The sequence below is a fragment of the Lissotriton helveticus genome, chromosome 5_1, assembly GCF_964261635.1.
Source record: "Lissotriton helveticus chromosome 5_1, aLisHel1.1, whole genome shotgun sequence".
Lineage (NCBI taxonomy): Eukaryota > Metazoa > Chordata > Amphibia > Caudata > Salamandridae > Lissotriton > Lissotriton helveticus.
The window spans coordinates 14,762,126-14,780,233 of record NC_136065.1 but is presented as its reverse complement, the minus strand read 5'-3'; the positions used below and the strand labels follow the sequence as shown (position 1 = coordinate 14,780,233).

General features: G+C 48.2%; 1 protein-coding gene across 1 annotated transcript in view; it reads left to right on the top strand.

The window, feature by feature from the left end:
• Window positions 1-18,108, top strand: part of LOC144752899 (class I histocompatibility antigen, Gogo-OKO alpha chain-like) — a 341,555-nt gene that overhangs the window by 240,104 nt on the left and 83,343 nt on the right. Inside the window, exon 6 of the mRNA XM_078640725.1 lies at window positions 12,394-12,423. Within this exon, the coding sequence (XP_078496851.1) occupies window positions 12,394-12,423 (30 nt within the window). The remainder of the gene's footprint in view (window positions 1-12,393; window positions 12,424-18,108) is intronic.

Sequence of the window (18,108 nt, the reverse complement as noted above, 5' to 3'; positions counted from 1 at the left end):
CGCTGCCTTTCTCCTGCCGAGAAATCCAGCTCCGGCGCTTCCGGGTAGCCCTCGCAGGCAGCCTGGAATATCGAGACCAGAGACGAGAGATACCATCCCTCATTCATCCTAAATTCCAGGTACAGAACTGAATAACCCCTCGCAGAGAATTCTTGAGTCAGTCACTTGGCAAAACAAACTTAACTTAAACTGCTACTTTCTATTCCCGCCCACGTATTAGGCTTAGGTCAGGTACACGGGGTAGGCGTAGTTAGAAACACCAGTTGAGTACGATTAGTCAAATATATATATGTATGTATCTATTTTATCCATTTTAAACCTTCATATGGCTTAGAAACCATATAAATGTTTTTACAGTATTATTTTATACTTCTGCTTTTATTGTATGCACTTTACTTAACCATAAGTATTGCGATAATATCGATCCATTTCTCTTGTATGAGAAAAGAGACTGATCAATAAATAACATCTTTTATTGAACACGCCCGTCTCTTCCTTTTCTCTACAATCTGGTGAGACTAAGAATGCACGTACTGACTGAGTAAAATAAGTCGTCTTTTGTTTTCACACGACTCTAGAGATACACTCTTGATTAGGGGAGAGCAAAGTTGTCATGTTCTATGGTTGTCAGAAACTAAATCCCTTCTTGTCTATCCAGGGAGGTTCAACTCCTCCTTGCCTATTCGAGAAAGTTTCTAGTGAACTCTGAGCTAGCTGGCAAACCCAAAACTTTAAGTCTAATATCGACAGTAGTAGACCTAGTTAACGTCTGGTCTAGGCCTATACTATTGAAGGTATTATTCCAATGCGCAGAGCCTATTGGGATAATAGGAACTACACTACACCACCAGCCAAGCGCCAGTCCAAATACACCGCCAGCCAAGCGCCAATCCAAACACACCGCCAGCCAAGCGCAGTCCACGCACACCGCCAGCCAATCCCCACTCCACACACACCACCAGACAAGCGCCACTCCACGCACACTGCCATCACATTTAGGATCTTTTTATACAAATAAGAAAACACAAACAAATTGCAAATAGATGCAAATCTACTAACACAAAATCTGAAACTAAATACACTACACAAATGCCAACCTTGACACTGAACAAAAAATATTAAACAATAGAGGCCAGGCAGTTCACTTTACCACTCATGGATGCTCCCAATAACTCTTTTGTATGTGGTACATTCTAAAACAAGCAGGCACACACAGCCCAGGGTTAGAAGGTGTTAGACCTGTCAGCCCTAGGGAGGTTTTTCCCTATTTTTTCGCCCTTGCCTCATTTTTCCCACCTCCTTTTTGTTGGCCATTAGGTCTCCGGGCACCTTTCCATAGCCAATCTATGTTAAGGTGCAGGTCCTCTCTACTCCAAACATGGCTACCGCTGGCCCCTGCTACTGCAGCGTGGTCTTTTTCTAGTAGCACCCTAGTTGCCAGGAGCTGGCTGGGACCCCATACATTGTTGCAATGCCAGCTTGCCATCGCCTGCCCATAGGTAGAGTGGGGAAGCTCCTGGAACCTTCCAGAAGAAAGGCGGAGCCTATTTTTGCAGCCTAGTCAGGGACCTATGCCTCTGGGGGTGACAGGGCTGAGGTGCTGCCTCCCAAGTAGAGTGAGGTATCCTAGTCTAGCCCACTGATCTGGCATGGCGGGAGGGGAACCCAGGGACCATCTTCAGTGACCTGAGTTAACTTGCCAAGCCTCCAACTCAAGACCCCCCCTCTTCAAGAAACCACCTCATAAGGGCGCAGAACCACCTAGGCGCCGAGAAGACTACTTGCCCATCCTACAGAGGACTACTGGGGGATCGACCAGGTACTGGACTGTGCTGCCCCTGCGCACTCCCTGCCTCCCCCTGACTGAACTGCCTGATTGCTGAGGCTGCCAAGCTGTCTGCCTACCTACCCAGTGCTCTCCTGCTTTACCCCTGAGAAGTGCTGTAGCCGGCCAGAGCTGCTGTGTGTGCCTCACCTCGTGCTTCACCCCACTGCTGTCGCTGCCTGAGCGCGGTGCCACCAGCGTTATTGCCCGCATTTTGGAACTGTCCCCCCAAGCGCTGTAACGACCCCGCTCTGCCTGGGAACTGACCGCCGCAGCCCGGTCCTCTTCGAATGCCCCTGGGGACGCCCTGTGCCTTGGAGCGCTCCTGGCTGCCCCCGGCGCTGTCGGGACCTGTTGCCGCCGCTCCCGGCCTCTGAAGTGCCCCCGGTGCTCTGCCGCTGCCGTCGCGGCCCGAGCAATATCCTGAAGAGTTCCCCCTGTTGTGCTGGCATCATCGCGGTGGCCCCCGACGCCAGGAGAGGGCCGCCGCCGTACTGCGGTGGGCCATGCTAGGCCCGAGAAGTCTCCTCACCCAGGCCCACGTGACAGGGGAGCCGCAAATTACAGTCAAGGCACCGTCGGCCTCGCTAGGCCGAAGCCTACATCACCCACACCACGTGACGGGGCGCCGTGTCATCGGCCGCAGCCCCGCCTCCCTTGTCAGTGATTGGGGGATAGGCTGTGATGCCCCCGTTAGCCGTGCTGCGATTGGCGGCCGCGGGCGCGCCTCCCCTCAGCCTCCGGCGATTGGATCATGAGCTCAGGCCAGGCCGAGAGAGAGGTCCGGGCCCGTCCTGCTGCTCCTTGTCCACCGCTCTGCCCCTGACTGGTCCCGAGGCTTGAGGAGCCTAACATAGGCCCGGGACCGGTTCCCCCTACCAGCGAGGGGCCGAGTAGAGCCCAACGGAGGGCTGGAGCCCTCCCCTGCAACCGGATCACCGCAAGGGGCCCGGCGGAGGCCCGAAGAACCAAGGTAAACCCCCGGGGAGGAGGGCGGAAGGCCGGAGAAGGCCCCGACTTCGCCCCTCCTCTGGGGGAAACTGTGAAATGGGCCGCGTTGACACCAATTAGCCTCTAGTGACTGCTGGCCATACTGGTTAACCCCTGGTTGAGAGGGGAAGGGGTACATTGCCTGCTACTACGAGGCCCTGATTGATAACAAGGTTGTTCGGGCCTGATTAACTGTTTATCCCTGATGAAATAGTTACACCTGATTAACAGTTTATGCCTGATGACCTGTTGATTTACCCCGAAGTGGTTTAGCCCTGCACAAGGGAGTTGTCAGACTCAATGAAATGATTTACCTTTAATGAACTGTTTATTCTCATAGGATGAAATGCTCATTCTTACTACCTGAAATGCTGGTTCATGATTAATGAAAGTATCCACTTTACATGATGAAAAGGTTATTGCGACAGGCTATGTTATTTACTGAATTGCTACCTTTGCTCCCATGATGAAAATGCTTTAGTGAAATACTCTAGGAAATGCTGATGTATTGATTGCCCTGATCCTAATCCTATATAAAAGCTATTGTTTTTAATCAAAAGTACTGGTGTGGTCTCCATTATTGCGCGCACTTATTGTCTCAGTGGATGAGTGTGTTGTGTAGCTACTTTACACGTAAGCCCCTGGTTGCCTACCTGCTCGAGCTAAGCTACCCCCCGGGGAACTGGAGGTCCCAGTTCTTACAGAAGGTCACTCGGGGTAGCACAAACAAGTCTCCTTTTGTGTGTACCTGTTCACCAACGGACTCTACATCGCCTACTGGGAAAGTCTTTTGAGGTTGTGGGAGATATGCGATCAGGAAAGTGGCGATCTTTCAATCTAGCCACATCCTCTACCACTCCAACTCTAGGAACACTTCCCTGTTCCACTAGAACAAGGCTGCCTATTACAGACTCCTGAAACTTAGCAAAAGTCATCTTTGACTCAAGTTAAGAATCCTTGAATACAACAACAGCATTAAAGGTTGCCAAGTGGAAAAGATGGATAGCCAACTTCTTATACCAAATGTAAGCCTTACGAAGAGCATTGCAATGTTCCAACCTCTGATCTACTCTATCAACTCCACCCATGTGCCTATTGTAGTCTAAAATGCACACAGGTTTGCGCACTGCAGCAACCTGACCCCTAACAGTCACAGGTGACGTGCTTTCATCATGGATGGTAGTCAGCATGTAGACATCTCTCCTGTCTGAAAACTTCACAGCTAGAAGCTCCTCGCAACGCACTGCACTGTCCCCACACAAGCTTTTGACACACAAGTTCTTTTGGGAAACCATTAGAGTTAGAGCGGATTGTGCCACAAGCAACAGTGTCCACTTTGGCCAATTCCCTGAACAACCGCACACCAGTGTATGTTATCTACATATAAATGGTGGCCTTTGTTAAAATGTCCTCTACCAAGCTCCCACACAATTTTCTCAGTCACTCCAAAAGTGGACTGACAACCAAGGGGGTTAATCCTGGATTCCTTACTGGTGAACACCCTGAAATTAGAGACATATCCAGTCCTACTGTCACACAGCATATATAGCTTAATTCCATAGAGTTGCCTCTTACTAGGAATGTATTGCGTATAAACCAAGCGGCCCTTGAACAACACCAAAGACTCATCCACTGCTATTTCTTTCCCTGGAGCATAGATCTCAGAAAATAGATCTACAAAGTGATCAATGACAGGTGGAATCTTTAAAAGACGGACACAATCAGGGTGATCTTGTGCCAACGCTAAACTATTATCGACAAAATGCAGCATCCGAAGCAGAAGCAAATACCTATCACGACTCATGACTGCCGGAAATATAGCTGTTGCCATCAAGGGACTAGTAGACCAATATGAAGACATTGACGGCTTTCTTAGCAAGCCCATCAAAAAAGTTAAACCCAAGAACTTCTTCATCTCTTCCAGATTTGTGGGAGTTCACCGGGTAGCTCTAGAATGGGGCTTAAGGCTGGCATTGTTGTCCCTCAAAAACTGTTTGGCATACAAATTAGACTGCTCAAAAATCTCTGCCAACAATACATTGTCCATAAACAACTGAAAAAAATGTATCGGAATTTTTTTTTCAGTAATCACTCAACACCCTGGAGTACCAGAAAAGTCTGCCAATACCGGCTGCAGCATGCCTGGGGCAACCCAGAGGTCAGCACTTTCAACGGGAAGCCTTGCAGCCCCAGGCTGCAGCCCAGATGCCTCTTGCCGCACTATACCAACGGAAAGCCTTGCAGCCCCAGGCTGCAGCCCAGATACCTCTTGCGGCACTATCGGCACATCAATGTCCTCCTCTAACACATGCACTTCATCCGCACTGAGAGTAGCTTCATCCGCACTGAGAGTAGCTTCATCATCCGATGATTCATTGTGCAGAGAAAACTCAATGCCTGAATCTTCTCCTCTCTCCTCTGCCTCATATGCAGAGTCAGTCCCTGAACCATGGTCAGAGGAAGACTCAAAATGCATTCCAAGAACTTGCTGAGCAGTAATCCTGCGGCTAGCCATTATCCTTATTAAGAAAGGAGACTGCACAAACAAGTCAACAACAACCAACACTGTGCAAAATAAGTAAGTAAACAAATGTGTGCCTTTATCACAAAGATCTATATACTCAAAAACTATACCATTCACTTGCAAGAGACAGCTACACTCACCAGCACCTACTCTGCAGAGACACAGCAAAAACCAATGATATCCCACTAGAAAGAAAAAAACAAAACCAATTACTCACAAGACAACAAAATACACTTCGAGCAGAAATGCAAAAGGTTTTTGACACAGAAGCCAAACATACTGCTATTATTACACCATTTGCAAAAAACACATTCATGCAGAGAAATGAAACTCATTTACATTGTACAAAAAAAAGTCTCTTACCAAACACATGTAACTACACAAACAGTAGAACCACCAGTAAAGAAACCACAACATGGAACAGTCTAAAGAGCAAATGCCTTGAACTAGAACAAAAGGAGAGAAATAAAGCATTACAATTGCAATTCACAAGAAATAAAACATTTAACATTATCACACGCTATGTCACTACCCAAATGGCCAATCGGCCAGATGGGCCTTCAAATAGGGCTGAGAAAAATGGGGGGTGATCTTGCCCAAAGGATTGAGTGAGATAGTCTGCCAGGCTAATCTGCTCCCCAGGCGGGGCAGAAAACAGCACACAGAAATGTGCCCCCCTTGCAAAAGTAATAAAACCCTAGTGCCTAGTATTGGTTTCTGGCTCCCCCCTCCTGCCTAGGTAAGAAAGGTCAAAAAAAGGGGCAGATCTGTCTCCAGGAGGGGCAGATAAAACATTAACCAAATGGCTATTTTGTATCAGGACAGATTCCACTGTCATACTGTACCTCTCTCTGACCCCAAGGATGTATTTCAAGTTTTATATTTTTCCCTATTTGACTCTGCTAACCTTGCATTTAATGGAATCTTGGTCTATCGCCCCCCCGGCCCAAGAGCAGGTTTTGGGCTGAAACTAATGCAGGTTTTGGAACCCTACTTTGGCCGACAAAATTTTACTATTCTAGGTGATTTTAATTTCCACCTAGAGCTACTGGAGGCTCATGACACTATCTCTTTGGTGGAAATAATGTCAGCCTGTGGACTCACCCAATTGGTGAATGGTCCCACCCACCGAGCGGGACACACGCTCGATGGAATCTTTTCTAATGATCTTAGGCTGACAGTCACCAACCCTTTCCATCTCTCTTGGTCGGACCACCTGGCCGTTCCCTTTAATTTGACTTGTCTGACACGGGATTCCGCCAGAAGGGCCTCGAGCACTATGGAAGTGCGAAGGAACCTTAAAAAGATCAGGGAAGATTCTTTCCACCCATGGACATCTAGTCTGTCCATTACTCAGGAGGTGGACGCTTCCACAGCGGTCTCTATATATAAAAACACCATTTCTGAGGCACTAGAGGAGCTGGCTCCTGCTAGGTCCTGTTACTCTGCTAGGAAAAAACCTTCTGCTCCCTGGTTCTCCGAACAACTAAGGCTTCGTAGACAGGAAGTAAGGAGGCAGGAACGCTTATGGCACTCTAGCTGGGCCCCTAAGGATAGAGAAGCTCATAAGGTCCTGCTTAAAAACTATAAATTGGAAGTGATTAAGACCAAGCAGGAATATTTTACGGCCCTCACTTCCTCACTTTCATCTCCTAGAGAACTTTTTAGGATCGTTGACTCCCTCACTTCCCTCCAGACCCCGGATCCTGTGGTTGCTTCACAGGAACTATGTAACAAGATAGCTGCCTTCTTTCAGTCAAAGATCGCGGACATCTACACTGCTTTGGAGGCCCAAAAACTTTGACCGCCGTGCCCTCGGTGCCTGTTCTTTCTGAGCCTGTTGATGCTGAATCATCTCGACATCAGGATCTGGTATCCTTTCCCCCTCTTTCCTGTCAGGATCTTGAGATCCTGCTTGACAAAACCAAATCTGGCTCTCCACTAGATGTCTGCCCGCTAAAGATCCTCAAGCAGTGCAGAGAATCTCTCCTTCCCCCTCTGGTCGACATCATGAATAGGGTGATGGAGGAAGGCATTTTTCCACAGCAGTGGAAGAATGCTGTAGTAAAACCACTGCTAAAAAAGCCTTCTCTGGACCCTGGGGTGTTAAAAAACGTTCGCCCCATTTCACTGCTCCCGGCTCCCGCGAAGATGCTAGAAGCCCATCTGAACAAACATCTGGCTGCATTCGTGGAGAGTTCGGGCTGTTTGGATCTTTCCCAGCATGGATTCAGGAGGGAGCATAGCACCGAGTCTGCCCTCACCATAGTGCTGGATAATATCCACACCAGGGTTGATGAGGGACAGACCTCCCTCCTGATCCTTCTAGATCTCACAGCGGCCTTCGATACCCTATCCCCCTCGGTGTTAACATCTCGCCTGAGGGAGATTGGGGTTCGCGGGTCAGCCCTGGGACTCCTTTCCTCTTTTCTCGATCACAGAGAGCAAAGGGTCATGCTGGGACCGTTTCTATCTCCATCCCTGTCTGTGCAATGTGGGGTCCCCCAAGGGTCAGCGCTTAGTCCTACCCTTTTTAATATCTATGTGACCCCCCTTGCCAGACTTATTAGATCCTTTGGGATGGAGGTAGTTTCCTATGCGGACGACACCCAGATCCTAGTCTCTCTCTCCCAGTCAGTTACGTCGACTGCCGCCAATTTTAGATCTTGTATGGAGGCAGTCGGACAGTGGATGATTCATAATTCACTAAAACTGAATGGGGAGAAGACGGAGGTGATGGTATTCGGAGGAAAAGAACAGATCTGGTCTGCTGAGTGGTGGCCGAACTCGCTGGGCCTATGTCCCGAGCCTACCTCCTCAGCAAAAAATCTGGGAGTCATGATTGACCCCACCCTTAGTATGTGCCAACAGGTCAACAGGACTGTATCGACCTGCTGGGGGATTCTCCACATCCTAAGGAAGATTAGGCACTATTTGTCACCTCAGGCAAGAAGGCAACTTGCTGTCGCACTTCTGGGCTCGCGACTGGATTATTGCAATGCGCTGTATGCAGGACTGAACAAGAGTCAGCTACAGCGCTTGCAGGTGGTCCAGAATGCGGCAGCGAGATTCGTTCTTGATCTACCTAAACGTGCCTCTGTCACCGAAGCCCGAAAGCAGCTTCACTGGCTCCCTGTTGAGGATCGGATCCTTTTTAAATCCATGTGTATGGTGTATAAAGCTTTAGCTAAATCTAGCCCTACAGGCATTGGATCGATCCTATCTCAGTATAACCCTGGCAGAAATCTCCGTTCCACTCAGAAGCTTCTTCTTTCTGTACCTCGTGTTAGAAAAGCAAGATGGGGAGGCAAGGCCTTTTCTAACTTGGCCCCCAAATGGTGGAATGCTCTCCCTTTGGAAGTAAGGTCCCGCCCCACTCTACAAGCTTTTAGATCTGCTCTAAAGACCCACCTTTTCACACGTGCATACCCTTAGTGGCGCTCTGCAATCTTTTGATCTGTTTTGATAGGCGCCTTGACACCTTCGGGTTTTGTTTGCGCGATACAAGTCGCTTAATAAATAATAAATAAATAAATTACCCCCTTGGATGCAACCATGTCGCTTCCATTACACACAAAACAAAATCCCTGGTGCCTAGTGGGGTTTTCTGCCCCCCACGGGGGGATAAAGGGCAAAAAATGGGCCGATCTGCCCCACGGGGGGGGGGGCAGAATACACATAATAAAAAAACCTGCCCCTGGAAGCGACCCTTGGCCAAGGGGTCAATTCCATTTCAATTTAAAATAATTCCCTTGCTCTAGTGGGCTTTTCTGCCCCACCCCAGAAACGGCCCAAAAAACGACCGATCTGTCCCCAGGGTGAGCAGAAAAGTCTTAAAATAAATTGGCCCCAGTGGAAGTGACCCTTGCCCAAGGGGTCACTTCCTTTTATCAAAAAAAGACATCCCTGGTGTCTAGTGGGGCATTCCTGCTACACGATCATGATGCCGTGCGCCATTGTGAAGCAGGAATGCCCTGCAGTGAGACATCAGGGAAGAGGAAATACTCTTTCCTCTCCCCCGATGCCTCATTGCATGTGCATCTGGCCCCCACGCCCCACCGGAGCACACAAACACTCACCCTCTCCTTCGGACCCCTGGAAGCAAGTGGCTTCCAGGTGTCCCAGTGCTTCCTGATGACAACGGCGTGCGCTGTGCGCGCTGACATCACATGATCACCGAGGGGCGGGGTCAGGGTGGCAGCGGAAGCTCTTCCGCTGCCATCCCCCTTTGTGGCAGCATGTTGGGATGCCCATGGAGGGGAGCGCCAGCACTTTCCCCATGGGTGGGTGCCATGACGGAGCGGTTTGGTCATAAGCACAGCCCAACCGATGCTCATGACGGTACCGCTCCATCATGAGCATCAAAGGGGTTAACAAGAGATCAGATCTGTGCTCAGAGCCAGACGCTTCCAGGGTGGAGAGTGGTATGCCTGAGCGCTAATTTCCGTTCCGCTTGTGGATTTTGCTGAATTTGGGTAATTTCGCGTTCCGCAGGGAATGCGGAATTGCCAAAAATTCTGCGATCGGCAGCTTCGCTGAATTTTTTGCCAATTTGCGCTTTCAAAATGCGTGTTTGGGCGGAACAAGCAATTCCCCGTGTGTTTGGGGAATTTTTGCGTGCTCGTGGAGATTTGTTACCGTTTCGCGGAGCTTTGCGTAATGTGACTAAGCACATTCCACCCACCCCTTGAGAGTGGGCACATGTGAATCTACAGCACCACACGCTATGAACTGATGCTTACGGGGTAAGTAGCATTTTCCATTCATAGTATGTGTTGCTAGAGATAAGCATGCTCTGCATAGACTATAAAGCTTTACGCTTCCAAAAGTGTTGACTAGTGTGGGTGATGCAGATGTCTGAAACAAAGTTCTTAAACCATCTGACCATCCATCACCTGTTGTCTGTCCAGGACATCCACACAGTAGTGTTTAGTAAACATGTCTGGGGTGGACCATGTTGCTGCTTTGCTTACATCTGCTCGGAGGATATTTGACCAGAAAGACCATAGTTGCAGCCTTTTTCAGCGCAGACTGCACCCTTGATTTGCCTGGGAAGGCTCTCCTTACTTTACGATAGCAAGTTTGGATACACTTGACTATCCATCTAACAATTCCTGCCTTAGTTATTGGCTGGCCTTTTTATGAGGTTTCGCAAAGTCTACAAACAGCTGGTCTGCTTTGTGAAATTACTTGGTTCTGTCTATGTAATACATTAAAGCACGTTAAATATCTAGGGTGTAGAGCATCACCTTGGGTACCGAGTCTGTTTGAGGACAGAAGAGTGACCTGGTTTAGGCAGAAAGGGTAAAGAACTTGTGGCTAGTCCTGAGCACTGCCCTGTGAACCTAAAAAAGACGTATCCTAAATTGTGGGGGCTCACAATTCACTAGTGTGTCTAAAAGATGTTATTGTGACCCAGACTCAGAGGGCCATTTTCCAGAAGAGGTATTAGAGAGGACAAGACAGCGTAAGGACTCAAAAGGGAGACCCATAGATCTGGTGAGGACTATATTAAGGTTCCAGACTGGAGCAGGTGAAACCCCGAGGGGAAGGGGGAGGAATGACCATTATGAGACCTTAATGAAGGCTTTAACCAAACCAAATGTCTGAGGCCAAAACCTAGATGTCAGGAATATGCAGAGCATGTGAATCTACAGCACCATATGCTACGGACAGACGCTTACAGGGTCAGTAACATTTCCCTTGTGAACCATGTACTTACTGTAAAAATCCCTCTTTGCTCTCCAAGCCCGATAATGTTGGCAATTGTGTAAGTCGTTCTGTGTGGTTGTTTCCATTCTTCTTCAATTACATAAACAAGTATTAAAACGTGTACAGGGGTGCATTGCGCTCTACTGGAAGGTTTGTCTCATTCGGTAGCGCATGCACTGAATGACTTGTTAGAGTATTGTGTTGTTGAAGACCTGGACCAGTTGCGTGCAGGTCGGGATCTGATTAGCTGCTCTAGGGATTTGCTCTAAATAAACTTGTAAGTTCTTTCACAACTGACTCAGCGATCTTTGTTTGGAGAAGAATAAAGCACTGAGGAAGGAACTGAGCTGGGAGCCATGGTTACAGGCAAGTAACCTTTCCTTCAGCAATTGATATTTCATAGATTACGGTGGGCCTGATTCACAGAACTAACTTAAGACAAAACTTTAAACGTACTACCATTTTGGTATTCACAGAAGTCACTTACTCGTTTTGGTATTCACAGAAGGCACTTAGTCATTTCGGTATTCACAGAAGTTAAGAGTCCTAACTTTAGGACTCTTAAATGCCTTCTGTGAATACCGAAAGGCTTAAAGTTAGGATTTTTCTCAGTTTAGGAGTAGTAAAGTTAGGACTCCTACATGCCTTCTGTGAATACCAAAATGGTAGTAAGTTTAGGATTTTGTCGTAAGTTAGTTCTGTGAATCGGGCCCATATACTGTATGGCTCTGAATCATTTTGAGGAAGGGATATAAAAATACTCTAAAGAGAGAAGCATCCTGCTCTTCTCAAGGGTCCTTGCCTGGCTCAACACCTGTTCAGCCACACACATGTATCCACATACGGCGGGTCACCAGTAACTGGAGGAACCACAAACTGCATCAATAGAAAAAAGTCTGGGGAAAAAACAGGGCTAAAGATCGGGTCAGGACTTCCCCTCAGAAGTTCTCTTTTGGAAACTACCTTACTCTACTCTGATGTGGTATAGAAGACGTATCCGCTCCAGGTTAATTGCGTATAAAGTGGGGCATTGAGGTATGCTTTGGAGTGACAGCAAGGGGGTGATGTGCTCAGTAGTACTTTTGTGGTTTGCAGCGTGTCACAAGGGATCCTTCCACTGCAGGGCAGTAGTACTGATACACGGTGCTCCCTTACCACGCGGAGTGCTATGGTTACAGGTTGTGCCCACCGCTGCCTCGTGTTCAGTGCAGAAGCTCTTCCATGAAGCAAAATGTTATTGCCTCCAACTCATGCTGCTTCTCCTCACTTGTGCTGTCCTGATGCTAGAATGAGCTGTAAAGATCTGTAACCCCAGAGTCACAAAACGTATTTTATTTTACAGGTAGAAGGAGCGATCCTGCCACGATGACCGGTGAGTGACCTCTGATGTGTTTATGCAGTATGTCCTCTGTGGAATGAGAGCAGTAAAAAAAATAAAAGACAGCACTAAAGCTGTTCATGGTGAGCGCCCTGAGCCTTCACAGTGGCCAATAACCCTCTGAGCAATAATGAAATGAAAGCAAAGTGGCAAAGAAATATGAACATCCTCAGTGAAACCAAGAAGCCTTGCAGATTCATAATGCAGTGCTTACACTATATAACAAAACACTGTCAGAGCAATAAGCAGTAAAACAGTGACCTATTGGCTGTGCCAGTGCCTATTTGCATTGATATTACCTCCTGGTCCCTCCAGTCCTCGCCCCCTTCCTTAACAATGTGGAGATGACCATCTCCACAATAGAAAAAAAGAGCAGGAGAATGCTGGGATACCTTAGCCCACCCCCTCCCACTGGGAGTACATAAGCTGTGCTATCCCAGCATTCAGCTGTTCTTTTTTTCTGTCTTCAGACGGAATAGGACGTGGATTTGCTGGTTCTTACCTGCTGGAGTCTTCTTGGATGTCTCGTCGGGCTGATTGGCTGTCCTAGATGTCCTGTTCAGAGGTCTCCTGGCCTGCCGGGCTTGCCGGGAGCCGCGTTGTTGGGCGGCCGGTCCTTTGTTCCGGGTTGAAGGCCGCGTCTTTCTGTGGCTGGGCCCGTCAGGGAGACGCGCTGCTGCTGCTGCTGCTGCTGCTGCTGCTGCTGCTGCTGCTGCTGCTGCTTGGGAAGCCAAGGGCCGGTCTTGAGAGTGTGTGCATATGCATACACCACAATGTGTGCACATGCATGCATCACATCAGAATGTATGATGCACATGCATGCATCACATCACAATGTGTGCACATGCATGAATCTCATCACAATGTGTGCACTTGCATGGATCACATCACAATGTATGATGTACATGCATGCATCACTTCACATTGTATCTGATGCACATGCATGCATTACCTCTGATGTATGATGAACATGCACACATCACAATGATTAACCATGCATACATTGCATCACAATGTGTGTACTTGCATATATGACATCGTAATGTATGATGCACATGCATGCATCACATCACAATGTATGATGCACATGCATGCGCCACAATGTATGATGCAAATGGGTGCATCATATAACAATGTATGATACACAGCATCATCACAATGCATGATGCACACACATGCATCACATCATGAGTGACCATGCATGCATCACTTCACAATCTGTCCACATGCATCACATCACAATGTTTGATGCACATGCGTACATCACATCACAATGTATGGTGCACATGCATCCATCACATCACAATGTGTTGATGCAAATGCATGCATCATATCACACTGTATTATGAATATGTGTGCATCACATCACAATGTATGGTGCACAGCATCATTACAATATATGCACGTGCATGCATCACATCACAATGTGTGCACATGCATGCGCACATCTCAATGTGTGCACATGCAAGCATCACATCGCAATCTTTGATGCACATGCATGCATCACATTACAATGTATGATGCGCATGCATCACATCAGCATGTGTGGGCATGCTTCACATCACAATGTGTGCACACTCATGCATCACATCACATTGTATGACGCATATGCATGCATCAAATCACAATATGTGCACATGCATGCATCACATCGCAATGTATAATGCACATGTATCCCAATGTATGATGCACATGCATGCATTACCTCGTGATGTATAATGCACATGCATGCGTCACATTAGAAAGTGTGCACATGCATGCATCACATCACAATGTGTGCACATGCATGCATCACATCACAATGTGTGAACATGCATGCATCACATCAAAATGTATAATTCACATGCATGCATCGCACCACAATATATGATGCATATGCATGCATCACATCACAATGTATGATGCACATTCCTCCATCACTTCACAATGTGTGATGCACATGCTTGCATCACTGCATTGTGATGCATACATGTGCATCATACATTGCAAAATAGGATGCACATTCATGCATCACAACGCAAAGTATGACACACATGCATGCATCACATCACAATGTATGATGCATATGCATGCATCACATCACCATGTATGAGCGCAGGCATGCATTACATTACAATGTATGATGTACATGCGTACCACTGTATGATGCACATACTTACATAACATCACAATGTTTGATGCACATGCATGCATCATATCACAATGTATGATGCACATGTGTGTGTCACATAACAATGTATGATGCACATCTGTACATAACAGTACAACGTATGAGGCACATGCATCCATCACATCACAATGTATGACAGACATCCATGCATCACATCGCATGCGGATGCATTGGCTGCCATCTTGAAATGGGTTTTGTGCTCAGGAGAAGCTAATCCAGGATTAGGCACCAATGCACGCGAGTGCATTGTCTGCACATTCATAAAGACCATGCTGTGTTTTGTGTCACCAAGTACAGCCAAAAGGCAACCAGTGCCACATGTCAAAACTGACGGCATGCATAGCATGTATGAAAACTTGATCCTCGTGTCAGAAGCTCATGGGTTCCAGCACCATCTGACTGGAGCCATTCCAAAGCTAGGCCACTGTTTGCCTTCTTATTACCCCACTCTATATTCCCCTGGGATGTCATTTGGCCTTTTCCTCCCTGGTTACAAGCACACCCCCTCCTCACTCATAATCTGCAGCCAATTATCAGAAGACCATGTGAACAAATATCACTATATGCATCATGCAGCCAGTCATACCACTCTCAGTTCACTATGTGTTTATTATTTGTAAGCATGGGCGTATTTTGCGGATTCGCAATCCGCGAATTTGCGGATTTGCGTATTTGCGGATTGCGACAATACGCAAAATCCGCGAATCCTCGCGGATTTGCGGATTTTTTGGGGGTGTGTGTGTTCGCACGGGTTTCTGCAAGTTTGCGAGGGTTTTGTACAATTTCGCAAATTGCGAACTTACTTGTCGGGTCGCCAGTTTTGCGAACTTGTTGTTTCTACGTGCCCAGCCTGTTTGCAAGGCTTTCTTCATCACTGCCACCCTCTGTCACCACTGGCACTCTCTTTGGTCACCCATGCCACCCTCTGGCTCACCCATGTCACCCTCTGTGTCATCACAGCACCCTCGGGTTCACCAGTGTACATTATTGGGGCAAAGCAAAGCACTGCCATCCTCTGTCAACACTGGCACTCTGGTTCACCCATGCCACCCTCTGGCTGGCACACCCATGCCACCCTCGGTGTCATCACAACACCCTCTGATTGACCAGTGAGTGTACATTATTGAGGCAAAGCAAAGCACACCTGCTAAGTGCTTTAAGTTATGCAAACCGCAACACCTGCCCTGCCTCAACTGACATTAATGAAGGCTGGCACCTGCTTGTCTGCTCCAATCAATCAATCAATCAATCAAGGACATTTATAGAGCGCACTACTCACCCGGAGGGTCTCAAGGCGCTTGGGGGGGGGGGGGGGTGCTGCTACTGCTCGAACAGCCAGGTCTTGAGCTTCTTCCTGAAGGAGAGGTGGTCTTGGGTCAGGCGCAGGTCGGTCGGGAGGGAGTTCCAGGTCTTGGCGGCCAGGTAGGAGAAGGACCTTCCTCCTGTTGTCGTTCTTCGGATGCGGGGGACGGCGGCGAGGGCGTGACTGGCTGATCGGAGGTGGCGCTTGGGAGCGTAGAAGTTGATGCGGTTGTTGAGGTAGCTCGGGCCTTGATCGTGCAGGGCTTTGTGTGCGTGGGTGAGGAGACGGAAGGTGATTCTCTTGTTGACGGGGAGCCAGTGCAGGTCTCTCAGATGTCCGGAGATGTGGCTGCGTCGGGGGATGTCGAGGATGAGTCTGGCTGAGGCGTTCTGGATCCGCTGGAGTCTCTTCTGGAGCTTGGCGGTGGTTCCGGCTGGAGGGCGTTGCCGTAGTCCAGTCGGCTGGTGACGAGGGCCTGGGTGACCGTCTTCCTGGTTTCGGTGGGGATCCACCGGAAGATCTTCCGTAGCATGCTCCCTTTCCTTTTTGTTGCATTGTAAATTTTTTTTAACAGGATGCAATGGCATACTTGTAACTATTCTGTGACTGTCAGAGCAGAATCACACAATAGTTGCAAGTAGGCAACCGGATTCTGGAGGGCCCCTTCAGGAAGCACTACAGGTAAATGGTTACAAATGATGAGCTCGAACTTTTGCACCTGCTCGTTGGTTTTGCTTTTGCAAAACTCGTTTTTCGGTAATTTCGCCCTATTCGCGAGGCGTGGCGTTGTGCGAAATCGATCGTGTAAGCCGCGAACTCGTGCGAGTTACCCCAAGGTTGAGTACGGGCGCAGCCATTTTGTTTGCGTGACGTATTTCCGTTTTCGCCCGCTATGTGTAATCTCGCGCGATGAGCGCCTTGCGAATACAAGTTCGCACGAGTTCGCGAGAGAAATCGCGTGCGAACTTACTTACACGCACGTGTTCGGGCGGCCATCTTGTTTTTCATTCATTCCTATGTGTCTGGGCATGGTGTTTCTATCCTCTGTATATCTCTGCCATCCTTTGCTTGTTTTATTTTTTTTTGATCTATTACACTTTTTTTCTATCCCTCTTGTTTTCTAGGTCTATATTTTTGTGTTTTAGGCTACTTTTGTTTACTTTTAAACTACTTTTTAAAACTTTTATTTCCTTCTTCTCTACTCTTATTCTTTTTCATTTTATCTCCTTACCTGCCCAGAACATGGTGAAGACAGCTGTCAAGCTGCCCAAGACGGGAACCGCAGCCCGTGCCCGGCTCCCGTGTGGCCGCTTGAGGGCGGAAATGGTGGTGCCCAGGGAGATCTTCAGCCCTGAGGAGGTGGGCTCACTGGTTTATTATGTGCAGCGCCGTCTCCCCAGGACCATCGCGGCAGGCGGCAGGATCGCTGCCGGTTATACCAACAGCCAGGAGCAACGGAAGTGGTGGGGGCAGGTGTGCCGGGCCCTTTTTAACATCACGGGGGTCCAGCGCACCTATAATCAGGTGACCCACCGCTGGACCGATATCCTGGACCGGGAGCACGACCTGCTCGACCTGCTGGGAGTGGAGGTCCCCGGGCTTGGTGAGTAGTAGTAGCAATTTTTTCATCACTCACTACTCTGTTTTTTCTCCTGCTCTGTGTGTTATATAATATTGCAAATGTTTGCTTTAACTTTTTTACAAAGAGCAATAATGCTGCTGATTACATTGATAGGAGAGGTAAATTAATATTTCAAAATCTTCTGTGCATTTCAGGTGCACTGCTCTCCTTCTCTGTGGCGGTGCCACTGCTTATTTGTTTTCTATTTTGTGTTCATTTAATTGGGCTGAGTAATGTATGAGTGTACTTTACAGAACTGCGTAATGCTAGACACAAAGGGGCAGATTTACAAGCCCCTTGCGCCACGTTTACGCTGCCTTACCTGACGCACAGCGACGTAAACGTGGCGCATCCCTGCGAGTCATGTACAACGTGATGCTTCTAAGGAGATGCGCCACGTTAAGACCTGGGCCTGCGCCACAATGGGAGCGTTCCCACGCAGGGGGAGGGGGGGTGGCGGTCAGGCAGATGTGCGCCTCGCAAAAGTGCCTGCGTGAAATCTACAAGATTTAACGCAGGCACTTCCGCGACGCTGCTAAGTCAATTCTTTATGCCTGCTTGCTTGAAGCAGGCGTAAGGACTGAT